General features: G+C 45.7%; 1 protein-coding gene across 4 annotated transcripts in view; it reads left to right on the top strand.

The window, feature by feature from the left end:
- cadm4 (cell adhesion molecule 4) overlaps window positions 1-16,824 on the top strand; it is a 169,576-nt gene that overhangs the window by 148,033 nt on the left and 4,719 nt on the right. For 3 of the 4 annotated variants that reach the window (XM_037074133.1, XM_037074132.1, XM_037074130.1), the window contains exons 6-7: window positions 6,175-6,347; window positions 13,981-14,106. In XM_037074133.1, the coding sequence (XP_036930028.1) occupies window positions 6,175-6,347; window positions 13,981-14,106 (299 nt within the window). The remainder of the gene's footprint in view (window positions 1-6,174; window positions 6,348-13,980; window positions 14,107-16,824) is intronic. The other variant, XM_037074134.1, reaches the window with a different exon arrangement.

Raw genomic sequence — 16,824 nt, 5'->3', positions numbered from 1 at the left:
TTTACTTGCTGGCACAAAAAAAGCCGCTTGTGAAGCTTTTTCGGGGGTTGTCATTGCACTGTGTGCGTGCATTTTTTTCTCCTCACTCTGTAATGAATTCCTGACAAAATAATCAGAAAGTATAAAAGGTTTTCTTGAACAAAAGCATTTGTATTTGAAAAGCCGCAACGACTCTTGTCAAATCGGCTTAAGGACACACAGAAAGCGTTTGATTGACGACAGCGTGCGGGAGGTTGCCAAGTTCGGCGACAACCCCCTGCAAACACGAAATTTTGTGAAATGCAAATACGGGACAGTAAGCATACATATTAAAAGTGTTTTGGGAAATTGTTTTGAGCTGCAATGAGGATGACATTTAGGTCGTAACATCACCAAACACCTGGTGGCTGCGGGAGGCGGCGACAAGCCGACAGGGCTCTGCTTTTATTTAGGCAATCTTTTTGGAGGGTAAAATTGTTGCTGGCAAGATCAGTTCGCACATTTACTCAGAGCACCTTTTGTAAGTGTAAAGGTAATATAAGCTCGAATTCAGCAACCTGCAACGGTTGCAAGAGTCGGAGTCAAAGGTCGTAATCGCTGTAACCACAGACTGTAGAGAGAGAAGTGTCGAAGCTCAAGTCCCCCTCCACCTACAAAATGTGTTGTTCCTTTTCTTCCTACAGTCGAGTGTTTGAGCTTCACTGTGCAGAACGATATGTGCAGAGGGTTGTTTTCACATTCACTGACCTGATGTTAAAGAGGCAGGACGACGAGCACAATCACAAATAGTTTACCAGCCAATCCCAGTCCATTAATCAGCATACACAAATGTGATCTGGAAACCTGAATCTTCCAGTGCTTATAGATATAGCAATACATCTTAAAGGACAACTATTATGCTTCTTGATTCTTCTCCCTTTCCTTCAGTGTTATATATGTTTTTGTGCATGTAAATGATCTTGAAAGTTAAAAAGGTCAAAGTCCGCACCAACGGGAGGTCCTCTCTCCCACAGAAAACTCTGCCCATTATTTAGCACAGCTGCTCTATTGTTGTTGGCGGTGCTGACTCAGGCACGTGTGAGCTGACCAATCAAGAGCAGACTGGGTGTTTAGGAGGAGGGGCCTTAAAGAGACAGGTGCTAAAACAGACCGTGCTGCAGCAATGGACAGTATGAGAAAACTGGTGTGTTTTTTTGAGCAGTAAAGCTTGTAAACCTGTTCTAGTAGCAACCTAGAATAAAATTATGAGCCTGAAAATGAGTGTTTTTCTGTCTCCTTTTAAAAAATGATTTCTGGAAAGGATTTTTAAACAGATGAGGTTAAGAATCTGTTAATGTCTCTGTGGATTTTCTCAGAGCACGTATTCTAATACTAATGTGCGGAAACTGCAGCAGATCAGACTGGATGACGGAACCGTTGATCTAGACACAGAGATGAACACACAGAAACAGCAATGAGCTGGTAAGTCTGGCCACCAAAAGGGTTGATTCATGGGCTGTAGAGAAGAATCAGATAGATGATCAGTGACACAGACACATTTATTCCAGCCCAGTCGCCAGGATAAAATGTCGGTAGTTACTGTTTTCTGCAAGGGCCACGTTCACAGCTGCACCTTTCATAGATCTATATGGTCATTTCGCCAAAAATGTGTCATACAGCATTCACATTACACGTTTATGACAGATGCGAGAAGGCAGCAGAGCCAGTGACCGTAGACCGAGCCTGTGTTTTAACATTTGTATGAAGACGTGAAACCACTGGATAGTTTTGAAAAAGGGTCTCTGGTGTTGCAAAATGCATGAGCGTGACACCACCGGATATTTTTAAGGAGACCTCGGGACAATTTCCAGCCATTTTTGTGGTGACAAAACAGGTTTAAAGCCAAACTATAACATTTCCTAACCCTTACGGAGTGGTTTTTGTGCCTAAACCCTAACCAGACTATAAGAACAGCGTTGTCACAGCATAAAATGGAAAATTTAATCTAAAGAAACAAATTCGCAACATAAAGAAACGTTAAGTTTCAACATATCTGTGGTTTGCCAAAACGTACATGCCAACAATCATTCTGCTGGTCGGGTTGCGCATTCTTGTTTTTCTTTAAAGTAAATACCATCCAATTTGCTCAAAAAACAAACTGTCTCCTTCTCAGTAGCCATTGTGCAAACGTCCTTGAGCAAACCTCTACCTGCACCAGCAGAGCTTTTCACTGGCCGCAGCAGAAAACAGTGGTTTTCCTGGACGGCCACCAAATGTGTGAGAGGAAAGCAGGGCACCACTGAAAGGAGAACATGGGCGCTTTTATCAGCCCTCTATACAGGTTCCAAAAAAAAAAAAAGGATAAAATGTATGAGAGCTTCTCCCCTGAGTATCTTAAAATAGCCAGCTGCAAGACATCTTTCTTCTTTTTGTCTTTAATATGTGTCGTTAAAATGAACATCAAGTTGACCTCTTTCTGTATAATTACAATGCCACATAATTCAGTTCTTTCCTTAAGTAATTACGCTCTGTAAATACTGCAAGATCTCCTGGTTCTTTTCTAGAAACTATCGTTAGGGAGCAAAAATCAGCATCGCTTCATCTCCATTTTTGGAAAAGGGATTCGGAAACACAGACTTAAAATTGACAACGACCTCATGCTGTCCCCCCGCTAATGATGTGGGCTCCCTTTGTGCCAATCAAACCCCAACACATCATCGCTGAACTGTAATTGAAGTCAACCAGCAGTGTCTAATCACATGTAGAATGACACTATTTACACTGCCATCAGGATAATGTTTTTTGTAATTATGAGAGGATAGTGCCAAGGACGCATCATGTGTCCCAAGTTTGATAAAGAACAGAGGAGTTGTGTGTCTGTGATATCGCGTGACATTTAATATTTGCCAGACGGGCAACCTGATCCATATTTTATTGCATGAAGGATTGTGTGCAAAAAGAGCTTCATACGGAGGTGCAGCGGTGACTGCAAGAGTGTGAAAGTTTATGAGAAATTGAAGACATCGAGTGTACATGTGGACATATCACAAACTTGTGTGACGCTGTGTGTGAGTCCAGAGCTGCTAAACCCAATCAGCAGTCAACACTTTTAAGACTGGGCTTTGAAACAAAGCCTTTTTCTAGTGTGTTCGCAGCCCTTTGTGCACCCTCCAGAAGGGTATTGGGTCCTAAGCTCTTAAACCCTCCCCTAGATGGTCCGTCTGTCTGTGGGCATCAAGTCCACTAAAGCTCCCCAGTAAAGCTTCATGCAGCCAAAGTGTGAGCGTGTGTGTGTATGTGTGTGTGTGTGATGACTTAAGTGAAATCCCACAGTGAGGACTGGCGGAGAAGCGTATTGGCTATAGCCCCACTAAAGCTTTGTAACGGCCGGTTGGGGACACTGTGAGGTGTGTGTGTGTGTGTGTGTGTGTGTGTGTGTGTGTGTGTGTGAGAGTTTGTGTTTATGTGGTGCATGCAGGACTATGTGACAATGAGAGATGGGACTCCGGGCCACTCTGGACTCTGACCCTCATCTCACGCTGGACTGCGCACACACACACAAACACGCACACACACACACACTACAATCCCCCTGTGCCCGCCCCCCCGCTCTCTGGCCCCGTTAACTGCCTGTTTAGTATTAATGACCAATTATATGCCGCTTCCTTTTGGTGGAGGGGGTACACTCATTGTTTGTCCGTTATTAGGAGGAGAGTGCGAGGCGACGTTTTGTCATTTCACGTAATTGCCCGTTTATTTGTGTGCGAGCATTTGAAGGAATTACTCTGTGGGAGCGCAGCTATAGCCGGAGATTTGTTTGTGGACATTTAGTGTGTGTAGGATAAGCGAGGAGTGTGTGTGTGTGTGTGAGTGAGACTGAGCAAAAAAAGAGGTTTAATTAGACGTCCTGAGGGATTAGAACCCAGATGAGTCAGGATTGTAATCTGGCCACGGTGGCAAGAGCCGTGACACTCAGCCGCACACACACACATGCGCGCGCACACAAACACAAACACACACACACTTTTGTTCGCCAGGATGTCTCTGTAATCCTCGCACCTCCTGTCTGCTCTGCTTGCCCATCTTTCATGACCAATTCATTTTGTTTGCCTGCTCTTCTTCCTCTCCGTCTTCACTCTACCTGCCGTAACACGTTTTCTATCCCTATTATGTCTTTTCCCCACCCTGCACATCTGACACCCTATTTCTCTCCCATCTGCACCCCTTACCTAACCCCCCCCCACCACTGCCAACCCTTTTCACACGATTGTCGCCCTCTGACCATCCATCTCCTCATTATTTGTCAGGATGCAGCCCTCTGCTGCCATTGGCTCGTTTCTCAGAGCCCTTTTTATACTTTCTTCTCGTGTCACCGTCCTCACCCACCCCCCGGGCTTCTTCACCCTCCTTCCTCACCTCTCTTTTTATAGCACCCGTCGGTGCCTGTGCTTTGATCCCTTGTCTCTTTTCACTCTCATTTGTGAAACCCTTTAGCACTTCAGTTTTCACTAAATGTGCTTAAGATGTGCAGTGTGCTAGTGGTATTAGCTGTCGTGCGGTTATCTGTGCCGGGGCGAGTAATCACTCTACAGCAAAAAAGTAATAAGTTACATTGCTTCTTGTCACTCTTCCCCGGGCTCACAAAGTTGACTTTAAACAACTGAACAAACCCTCCGCACTCACGTGTCCCATCTCTGTATCTAACAGGTGTAGACACAGAAATCAGACACCGTGGTTTAACAGGCAGCCGGCCCACATTCACTGCCCAGCAGCAGCCAGTGTAGCTCAGGTGGCTGCGGGCGACACAGGCCCCTGCTCACTCCCCCTCCAGTTCTGAACCGAGCCAGATGTTTCCTGTAACTACATGTTTGCAGTGTACGTGACGCACATGTAAAAAAATACAAAACATGTAATGGGGACGACGACTGTGAAGTTGTCGGCGGTGCTATTTCCGCTCTAACTGCTTCGCCCTGGGATCAGTCTCTCCAATGACCGCACAGAGAATGAAGCTGATATCAACCCTGCGTGAATCTCTGCCGATCAGACTGTGAATGAGCCGGCTCCGCAAAGGTCACAGTAACAAAGCGTTGGTTGGACTTAATAACGACAATTAATATCCATTTCATTTTAAACGATTGAAGGAAGCAAACACTTTACTGTAAGACATGACTGAACATTGCATTTCTTTCCGACGGTGGTGGTTGTCGAGGTTGTAGGAACAAACAACACAGCAGAAGTAATTAAATCTGCAATCTAGCTGTGTCCAAATGTCACACGTTAAAGGTTGAATATTGTGCTGTTGCAGTGTTTGGATATGCGTTTGCATGCGCGTGGGAGGATATGTGAAGCTGACGCAGGGTCAATTTTTGCAAGTTGAAGTTTGAAACTTTAAGTATTAATCAATCCAAGGGTCTGTTTCTTTCGAATGATTAACTAGGCGCTTAGGAAATATAAAAACATCGCCCACCATTCCAAAAATGTTAATTTATAAAACAGTAAGTCCTCGCAGTTGAGCAGCAGGAACTAACACGTTTGACATCTTTCTTCGACAAATGGCTTAAACAATTAATTGATTAATTAAAAAGTTAATTTTCAATGACGAGTCTAACACATTCTCAGACCTAAATGACAGACTAGGGCGTGTGCCAATGAAAAAAACAAGAGTTTTTCAAGAGTACGTATGTTGTGAAACAGTTGTGTGTAGGATTTAAGCACCAAAGAACAACTCGGTTAGTTTTGGGAAAAGATCAGGTTTTGGGTTAAAATAAGTCTGTTACATTAACTTATGTAAAGTAAAACAAGACGGTGTAAACTTTGTCTGTCACAGGGTACATGAGCAGTGAACAACTGGGTGAAAGTCTTGTGATTGATCACCCAACTTTTTTAAAGTTTTTTAAGTTAACCCTGTAAAACAAGTTTCAGTGTTAATTTGTTAGTAAGTAAGTGCAAGTTGAACTCCATTCATGCTACAGAACCAAATTTTAATGGTTGAGTGTGGAGGGTGAATTAAGGAGTTTCGCCGACTGACGATCAAAGCTGCTTCATAGTCTGGTTGCACCGCAGTGGACCATGATCTGCTGCACCTAATCCAAACCTCATCTTCCAATGTTCATGAGTGCATTTCTGCAGCAATACATGCTTCAGTGAGGGAGCCAGTGGCCGCCGCATTCCAGCAGTATCAAACATCTCTCCTCTCTCGTTCTCCTTCCCCCTCAGGCCCAGGAACATTCAGTGGTCCAAGATTAACGACACCTTACCCGAGAGGGCAGAGATTTCTGGCCCCACCTTACAGATTTCCCGTCTCAGCCAGTCATACAACGGGACGTACCTGTGCCAGGCCCAGAACAACTACGGACGCGCTGCTGATCATTACACCCTACTGGTGTATGGTGAGTATCAGTCGTGTGTTCCAGCTTTTCTTACAATTCATGTTTGTGTTTCTCCATTGTTTTCACCTCCAGCTCCGAGTATCCCCGGCTACTGTCGACTGTTCTGAATAATTTTTATGTTCAATGGATCCTTTTGTTTGCTGCGTTTTCTTGTTTTTGTGCTTTGATAATGTTCTTTTTTTCTGAGAAATCTTTTCAAATGTATTGATCCTTTTATCTTTTCAGTGTCTTCGGATAGCGGCTATTCTGGCACCGGGTAACAGACCCATTAAATCCTGATGCCTGTCTCATCTGTCTTTCAGCTTTATTTGTTTTCCTGATTAGGTACACAGCAGGAAACCTCTGCTAAACCTCCTGTGCAATTGATTCAACAGAGGTATTGATTTCTCAGGAAGATGTAGGCTGCCCGTGCTCGGGTAGTAGTCACCAACATCATTATTCAGGCTATATCTTGTAAAGAACCAATTCATCATGTCCCCTGTGACCCAGTCTTCTCTTCAAGGAATTCAGAATAACTTACATCCTCAAGTGCAATAAATAAAGATCCGAGATGTTGTGACAACTAAATGGATCTCGCAACACAAGCCGAAGCACGTAGGAGACAAACAGATGACAGGAGTGAACACACACGCTGCGGTATTGGAGCATTAATAGGACGCCGAATCTGCTGGAAACTCTGAATTTTACATGGTAACATTTGGAGGTAAACAGGAGCGGAACATCTGTTGCATTTAGAATTCAGGCGGATCCACTTTGGGTTGCTTGTTGCCTGTGTGGCGGTATTGGGAACGGGAGGGGGGGGAGGGGCTTTTGTTGTCAAGTTTTTCCAAGATGTTGCACCTAGATTCACTGAAGGTTTGCTAAATTCATAATGAAGGTTGGCCCAGATAAGCTGCGAGAGGACGGCGGCGGCGCCTCGCGAAACATCACATGAGGATCTCGCGTGTCGCCCCGTGAAGTTATTTCTCAGAAAATGTGACAAATTGGCCGGCCTCTTTCGCTTCACTTATCTTTGAGTTTGAAGCACACTTGAAAAACAAGGTTTTGATGTTAATGCCGTGTAATCCACACATGAAACAAGTGAGTAAACTTGCAGTCGGGGTGGAACAGAATTTGAGCGGTGGGACTTTTTAATGGGACGGCAGCGGAGCCGAATCGCAAAGTAAGCTCATCTTTGGAAGCTCCTACGGTTTCACGGCCGTTGCGTTTGGGGTTTGGCCTGATTACACGCACGCCGCTGTCACTCAGCGGGGTTGGCCTTTTGATCTGCGCCTCCCCCTGCTGGCTGCTCCTGTCGACGCACCCAAGCACCTGATTTGGAGATCAGAAGCGGAGGGAGCGGATGGAGACGTGGTATCTTATGTAACATTTTGCTTTTTCGGTTGGCGCCCCCTCATCCATCCATCCAGCCAGCGCACCAACACTCTCCTACTCTAATACGGGCGCGCACACACGCAGTCAACAGCGGCACGCTCTTGTACGAGCGTGTCTCGCATCAAACGGCGCACAAAATGGCAGCTTTCCACAGGCATCAAGGGTGGCAACAGTGGCAAGATGAAAGGTGACATCCCCACCCACTTCCCTCCCTCTTTCTGTCTCCGTCGCTCTCTGTCGAGCTTTGATGTGCGTTGCCACCTCTGTAGAAAAATGTTCCGTCTCTCTCTCCCTCCTCCCCCTCAGCTTCCTCCCTCGCCATTTTTTAGCTGTCTTCTTCATTTGTTTATCCCTGTGCCATTTCTTCTTCCTCCCCCCGTTTCATCATTCATCTCCTTTTATTTCGTGCCGTTGCTCCGTGCTCGTCATTAATTTGTTTTATCTCGCCTTTTTCCCTCTTATTATGTAAAAGAAACAAAGAAAAAGCCAAGTTTAAAATAAGGAATACTGCCTCGACCAATATCCACAAAAGAGCAGAAATCCACATAACCAAACGTAAGCCGAGCATCAGCCCCTCTGCTCCGCACCACGGATTTCCAGCAATCAGCTTCTTAAATCCTGCTGTAGCCCCACATCAGTGATGGTTTGCTGTACTTCAAAAAAAAAAGAAGAAGTGTTCTCGCCCACTGGGCAGATTGTTTCAAACCTTATCTCAAAGAGCTCAGAGTTGTTGATTCAGCCATCATATTAATCTGTAGACGCCTGAAAGTCACTCTTGATTTTCCTGCGTGTCACAACTAATAATCTGGCGAACGCGGTGCTAATTCTCCAAAACATGCCAGAGGATGCTCGTCGCATTCACGCGTGTCTTTGTAAATATTACTTAGCTGTAAAATGTGGCTTTGCATTGCTGCCAATGCGCATAAATGCTGAAATGTAATACGGTGTTAGTCAGCTGCTGCGTTCTGTTGATTAAAGGCAAAGTTCAGCAGTCAATATTGAAAGTAAATGTGATTCCGCTCTAAAATATGTTAAGATGACTCACAGCTCATAACACTTACCCACATTGTGCTCTTCATTCCGGCACCCACGATGTTTAAGTAGGTGTCATTTTTGTTCTTCTTTTTTTTTTTCCCTTTAAATATGGAATCTCATTTTGTAGCTAAGCTATTCAATTTAAAAAATGACTTTTTGGAGATTTGAAAAATGATTCTTGTGCATCACTTTTTTCATCCTCTCCTCTCCTGTTTTCTTCCTCGACTGCCTTCCTTTTGAATGCTCAGCCGGCTGTTCTCACCTCTTTTACACCTCCTGTCCACTTCCTCTCCCCCCCTCTCCTCCCACATCCTTTCAACTGTTTTTCACCTTGCCACCGGTTTGCCCTTCGCTCCTGGTTCAGCTGCAGTTCAGTGTCATTACTCGAAGACGCCCGAGGTTTCTGCGAGTATGGTGGCGCGAGAAGCGAGTGTAACCGAGCGAGGGAGTTTCGGGAAGGAGAGGGAGGAGGTGACGGAGGGATGAGAGGGAAGAGAGAGAAGGACGATGGAGGTCGGAGGCAGGTTAACATTCAGTACCACAGCCTATCAGATAAACGGAATGTCAGTTTAGCTGGCTCCCGGCCTTCCCAGAGGGAATCCCAGGGTGCAACGGGGGAGGAAGGTGAAGCAGGCAGTGTAGCGCTGGAGGATGTGTGCTGTAAAAAGGATGAGTCAGCAGAAAAGACACCATTTTCTTGCAGGTGCAGAAAAACTACCAGCGCTCCCTCTCGTGTCTCGTCTCCCTGTTTCATGACATGCTTCCCTCTGTGAGAGTTATCTGCCATCAGGGTCTGTACACTCGAAACAAACTCAGGCAAAAGTGGCTGCCAATTTGTCACCGGTGCTTTAGGCGCTGCCACTTTATGAAGGCAGACGAGCTTAATGCCGGCGAAGGAGAAGCGAGAGCGAGAGGTGGGGAACTCTCCGGGGAGCCGTGATGCATTGAAGCTGAGCTTTATTTGACTGGTCACACTCGTGTGTGTGTGTGTGTGTGTGTGTGTACATGTGTGGCTCTGTGCATGTGCTTTGATGTGTTTATGAATCAGAGAGAGATCGTTTTCATCAGCGTGCGTGTGAGTGCGTGCACCACTTTAATACGATGAAATTAACTTTCTGCAACTTTCCAAAAGTCGCTAATGATATAAATGTGAGGAACAGTTTTTCAATGAATCACAGAGTACACACACACACACACACACACACACACACACACACACACACACACACACAGGCATACAGCATATATCAGCAGAATGTGGAGAGGATGTGGCCTCTGTTGGTTGTTTCATCTCCATGCCACCATTGTTAAGCAGAAATTGGATTTTTTTTATGTGGGGCTATACGCGAAAGGTGCACATGTATGCGTGTGCGTGCGACTGGGAGGCGAATGTTGCAGATTGTCTGGTGAGGGCCCAGAGGGCTCCCTTATGTAATTGAACTGAGCTGCTGCACTCAGATGAATTGCCAAGCCAATAAAACCTATTAGAATTGAATTGCATGAGAGAGTGTGGGAGATGAGAGAGAGAGAGAGGGCAGGGTAGAGATGGGGAGATAAGAATTGTTAGTTTGCATATATGTAACACACTTACATGCGTGTGTATGACAGTGTACACCGTGTGTGTGTGTGTGTATTCCTGTAAAACAGAGCAGGAAGTGAGTGTGGAGAGGGATAGATAGGATTCATGGAAAGCAGAGGGGAGTGATAAAAAGATGAAAGGATGGATAGTGAAACGGAGAGGAATGCTAGGTGACCAGGGATTAGACCGTGTCTCCTCGGCTGTTGTAATGAGCCGTCAGGATAATTGGAGTGAAAAACACAAGAGCTCCACTTAATGAAGTGAGACTTTCAAAAGATACAGAATAAGAATGAAAGCGGTAAAAGGTTGAGGGGGGCTGAGTGGCAGACGGTGCCAGGCGAAGACAATGCGGAGTCAATTTTGCCTGAAAAAAAAAACAAATGGTTGTCTGAAAAAAGCTGTATTCGAGACCGCTCACCTACATCGAGCTGCATTTGAATGACGCTTCAGCCAATCAGTGTCAGCCCCTGTTGGACCCAGTGTTGGACCCTAACCCAATGTCCAGCGTTCGGTGTGTTGACCGACAGCCGGAGCTGCCACTGCGCTGGGCGAGGCCCCCTTAGTAATCAGGGAGCGCCGAACATGAAAGAATAACAGGGCTCATCCAAAACAACAGCGGCGGTATCCTCAGGCGCACTCCTGCGAGTCTGAGATACGAGGAGCGACGTCATTATCGCAAGTGCCACCACATCCATCCCTGGAAATAACACGGGCCGTGTGCCTGATTGGCAGCTGTACAGTGTTAATGAGTAACAATATGATGTGGCGGGAGGGGGACGCTATCGGCCAAGAGAACGACAGCTGTATGGCATTCTCCTTAATTAAGTTGAAGAGAGGCAGTGAGGGAACGTAGTCACAGATGAGTGAAACCGGAGAAGCAGCCGAATTAAGGAAAGTGGAGGAGGGAGGTGGGGTAAGGTGGGGGGGTGGGGGGGGGCGAGGACGTTCGGTGAAGACAAACAAGGATAAAGACGGGTGGGGGGAGAGATGTTTTAAGGAAGATGAGAAAAAAAATGTTAGAAAATAGTGGGAAAGAACTATTTTTAGGTCACGGCAAATTAATCAGCGTCCACTTAATTAGTGCAGCGACCCCGGCCATTAATCCTCAGGCTCAAGTGACAGCCGCGCGGCTCACGAACACATTCATCTGCTCTCGTGACACACATAGGAACTTGGCGGCGGGACGCACATTCTCAGATAATTTGTCGAGTAATCTCCCTTCCCATTCGTTTCTCCCTCTCTCACGTTGCTTCAAAGGAAGAGAAGAAGAAAAAAAAAACAGAAAAATCTGCGCGTCTCTTTGTCTTTGCCACAAAATACACTACGCATCGTGTGCATTTCTTTAGTGAGGGAGACGAAAACCATCCCAGGCTCGAGAGAAGAAAGGGGAAAAAAATAGCAGGATGGGGGAGGTATAGTGCTGACATAAGAAGAGTGCAAAAAGAGATTGATGATCTCAGGGCCAGTGGGAGAACGGGAGAGAAGAGACAGAGGAATACTTACCAATAAATTACTCCTGAGCAGAAAGGGCAGAGTGTGTGTGTGTGTGTGTGTGTGTGTGTGTGTGTGTGTGCCCGCCGAATGTACTTTTCTGTATGCCTTTGTAGGTGTATTGTATGTGTGTACACATGGCCAATTATCCAATATCTAAGTGTGTCTGAACATCTGGTTTGTGTGTGTGCCCGTGTGTGTGTGTGTGTGTGTGTGTGTGCCCTCAGACTTCGACCACATAGACTACCTCATGCGTTGCGGTCTCGCGCAGGTTGTTTGATGAAGTGGCGTGTTACTCACTCTCAAAGTGCTGATGCGCACAAACACACAGACACACACATCCACTCCCACCCCTCCATCTCCCTCTTAGAGTTTTTTTTTTATTTTTGTCAGCCATTATTTTTTTGTCTTTAACAGCAATATGAACTTGTCTCTTTCTACCTCTCCAACCCTCCATTGTGTCTCGGCTATTGATTCGGAGAATGTGTCAAGATCCAAGCTATTGTTCAGCATTGAATGAGACAGTCCCTGCATGGCACCGTTCCATTGGGAATGCATCTGTCACAGACAATGTCTCTGTCTGCCCCGCCATTGTGCCACGGAAAATGTGTCAGCGATAGAGAGTGTGTGTTCCTATATATTCCAAATCGCCGTCGTAGATGAATGTCAATCTGCCAGGTGTGATTCTCTTCAGCCGCCGCTTTAAAGCATGACTTTCCCCATTGTAAATGTCTTCTTTAACCCCATCCGCTGGCGTAGAGACCTGCCCGAGAACAGCATTTGTCTTTGTCTTTATCACTTGGCAAGGGGTCGAGATCGATTCACACACAGGTTAAGTCAATTTGGAAAAAAAAAAAAAAGTTAGTAACATTGGTCTTTGGTTATCGAAATGGCATCGGCCTCAATCACTGTGTTTTAAAAAGTTTTCCCACCAGTTCTTGTACTTTCAACCAAATCGCCAGAATAGGTGTTAGCTATGTATATTTCTGCAAAACCACAGATAAGTTAAAACTTTTCTTTATGGTGCGGATGAAGGTTCTCAGTCATCCAGTTCAAGGGCAATCTAGGTGCTGTATCGTAGGCAGCTGCACTTGTTTCATGGCCTTTCATGTGGGTTTCTAAGGCTCACCTAGCTTTAGAAACCGTGGAGAGGTTTTTGACCAACGACCCACAAGAGGCCCAAATGACTCTGTAAGGACACTCCCACACGGAGTTCAAAAGCCTGCCACCTCCTCTCCAGTTAGTTAGCGCTGGAGCGCCTCTTGGATGAGAGGTGAGATGTCTTCAAGAAACTAAAACAAGCCCAGTTGCCTACAATACAGCTAGATTTTCTTTATGGTGCAACTTTACATTCGATTAGGTCGAATTTTCTTTTACTCTCTCAGCAAAGAATCACACAGTCTTTACTGAAGTAGAGGTAAGAAAGTACGGGCTCTGAAATGGACTCAAAGTTTAAAAAGTGAGAGCCAACAACTTCAAACGGTTCACCTAAATAAGGCATGGGTGGGGAATGTCTTGCTTTTCAGAATCTGCTACGGCGTTGTCAGCGATGTTGCCTGCACGCCTTCTGCTCCCTTTCTGTTTTTTTTTTTTTTTTCGTCTTGCCACATCTTCCGTGTGTGATTTTTCCCCTGTTCAAACTAAAGCAGCTATCCTGTTATGAAACTGTACGGAGTACAAAATAAAGATATGCATCTTCAATGTAGGGAGTAGGTGCAAGACGTTATGAATACTGAAGTACTACTTTAGTAGAATAAGCACAAGTATTTGTACTCTTTTACCTTCCTGCTCTTGTTGCAGCGCTCAGTGAAAGGTGGCTCATAACATATAATGTGAACATGACATAACACCATGTGCTATGGATGTCGACCGTGGACGTATCTGTGGTTTGCAGAAACATTAATAGCTATCACATCCTGTTGGCTGGGCTGGTCATTTTCCATATCTTCTCAAAACCCATTGGAGGAACTGAGCTGCCTCTGCGATCACCATCCAGAGGTTGAGCAGCCGAGGAGCCCCGTTAATATTCAGCAGTAAAGCGTGTGTTGCGTTTTATAAGCAGTAGTAACCCTGCAAATGTCACTGCATGCTGTAGATAATAGCGTTTGTGTATGTGTTTATGTGTGTGTCATCCCATCCCGTGTCTGTCTGTAGATATTGTGTCACTCCCTACTACTTCTACCACTGCGGTCCCTCCCACTCCTAGCACCACCCAACAAATCACCTCCCATTCCACCACCCCAACCCTCCCAACACCCGGCTTCGCCCCGGACCCAGAAGGTAACACACTCACACGCCTTATTATTCTGCCTCTGCTACCCTCCATCTCTGCTCGTCCTTCCCTGCTCTCCTTTAGTGTCTTTCACTCCCCTGCTCATTTGATGACTCTCAGGTGGCCCACAGCAACATACACACACACAGACACACACACACTCTCTCTTTTTATGCTGCAACCTTCCTTTGCCCTGCATCTACGTGCCACGTCCGTGCCTGCAAAAGCTTGGATGGTGCACCGTGCGCAATCGCCCACACTTTCTTATCACTGGCTGTTTGATGCTCCACACACACACACACACAGATTGCCCAGTCAGCAAATGTGTGTGTGTGAGCGTGTGTGTGAGCATGGTCTGGGCTGGGTCTCTCGGTGCTCGGTGGGTACTGTTGATGAATGTGTCTTATGAGTTTTATGGAACTGGCAACACATCCAGCGCTTAGCTGAGTGACGCCGGCCCCTGAAGGGACGGAGAGATGCTACACAGACATTTTTTTTTTTTTATCTGCATACACACACACACACTCACACACAGACACACACAAATAGAGTGGTAGAGAAGATCAGGGATCCAGGTGGTTGTCTAATCGTATTCTCCCCGATGAATGTTTCACAGCAGGAGAAAGAAAGACTGCCTGGCACTACTGCTACCCTGAGTGTGTGTGTGTGTGTGTGTGTGTGTGTGTGTGTGTGTGAAGCGACACGTTCTTCCACTAGTCCCCCTCTCTTTTTATCTCCAGCATCTATTTGCCTCATACCACCACAAACACATGCTCACCGGTGTCCTCGTCTCCTTTCTTTCCATACCTCCGGCTGCTCTCTGCCTCCCCTCCTCTGTAACTTAAAAAGAGGAGAGATGAATCGAAGGGAGCGGGAGCATCTTTCTTCTTCTCTTGTTGCCACCGCCACCTCCGCCGTCTGTGGCGGGTAGAGGTTGTTCACCTGCTGGGTGCTTGTGGAGATGTCATAAAGAGTCATCGCGGAAAAAGGCCGCGGCCCCGAACGCTTTAGCGAGCGTTTAGTCGATGTTGATGTATCGTCTGAGGGGCTCCCCGGAGCAAAAACGCACTTTTTTAACACTGTCAGTCATTTTCCTGTGGCGCTTTGGGCTGCGGTGGTTTAAGAGCGGAGGGGTGGTGAGAGGTCAAGGTTTAGCACTTTAATCCTTTGCTTCTTCATCAACCCGTGAAATATGTGCTTGCTCGTTGAGCGCCACATGTCCTGCCGTGCCTGAGGACGCACTGACGATGCATCATATCGTACGCATGCGTCGGCAGGAGGCATGTGATGCTTAGTGAGGCACAAAAATGCACCATCTTCTCTTCAGGCTGTCAATCTCCGCTCCTCTCCCTCTTCCTTCAACTCCTCCATCGCTCTCTCTTCCCCTCCTGATCTCTATGTGTTCGCACTTTATTAATGATTCATGTTTTAATTCTGCTCTGTCAAGGTCCAAGGGCTGCATCAATAACTCGGTGTCCTTGCCTGCTATTGGCCTTACGGGTTCTCACACTATACACCCCCCCACACACACACACACACACACACACACACAACCACATCAAAAAACACCCTTTTGTTATCGTCAGCAACTCAGACGCTGTCTCATTACTAGAACCAGACTCAAAGAGCTGTTTTTCGCAGCATAAATTACCTTAATTTGTACTTTACCAATAATTTCTTTTCTCTTTTCTCTACGTTTCTGCTCTCCCTAGGCTACTGTCAGTCAGTATTTACTGTTTAAACACAGACACGTGATTGATCTGAAGTTTGCCCCAACACTTCATAATTAAGTAGTGATAGACTCACGCATGGCTCGTGATGATTCAGTGTAATTAATGCAGGATGTATCAGGACATCCTGTTGCTCACCATAAACAAATTAGCAGGTTAATGTGATTAGTTTGCACCTGATTGATCATCAGTTAAGTAATGTTAATTCACAGGTAAACCTCAGATATTCTTATGCATCAAGTTGGCTGGAGTATGTAATCCTTTTTTTTTTTTTAAGTATTCCTTTTGGCCGTTATATGGCTTTATTCACAGAACATCTTAAGAGATGATAGGAAAAGAGAGAGGGGGGTGACACGCAGCAAAGGGACTCGAACTCGGGGCCGCTGCAGCAAGGACAAAGCTTCTGTACATGGGATGCCCACTCTACCCAACTGAGTTAACGGCGCTTCAATCCTGTTTATGTTTGATATGTAACCTAAATGTTTGCATCTGATGACAAATTTGATTTAAACAAAATACTCTAACCTCATATTATGAGAGAAGTTACTGTTGTGCTTTCAGAGAGGCTGAGGGTCTGAAATAAAGTTTTATGCAACCGAAATCCAGCTTAATTTGTCACATGTATGAAGTAACAGTGAATCAACGTTCCTTAAACAATAAACATTATGTCGAAATTGGCATTTTGTGTGATTTGGCAGTAGAGCCCACACACAGTTACCGAACACCACTGTCGTAAATATGAATTCCAGAAGTAATGTAGGTGCTGACTACAGACAAAACTCCTCACGCCATGACAGAGTTGGGTGTAAACCTGTTTGTAACGCTGTGATCCGACCCTCTCACTGAAGTTACACAGTGCACAAACAAGTGACAGAGACACCATTCACCCTTTTACAAAACGGTGAGCAACAGGAATTTGTGACACATCCTGCACCACTTCCTGCACTATGTCATCTTATGTCGTGCGTTAATTGATCATTACATATATGTTTCATC

Source organism: Acanthopagrus latus, chromosome 17 (assembly GCF_904848185.1).
Source record: "Acanthopagrus latus isolate v.2019 chromosome 17, fAcaLat1.1, whole genome shotgun sequence".
In the NCBI taxonomy this organism is placed as follows: Eukaryota; Metazoa; Chordata; class Actinopteri; order Spariformes; family Sparidae; genus Acanthopagrus; species Acanthopagrus latus.
Note: the sequence above shows the minus strand (reverse complement) of the source record. Positions and strands in the feature narration are given on the sequence as shown.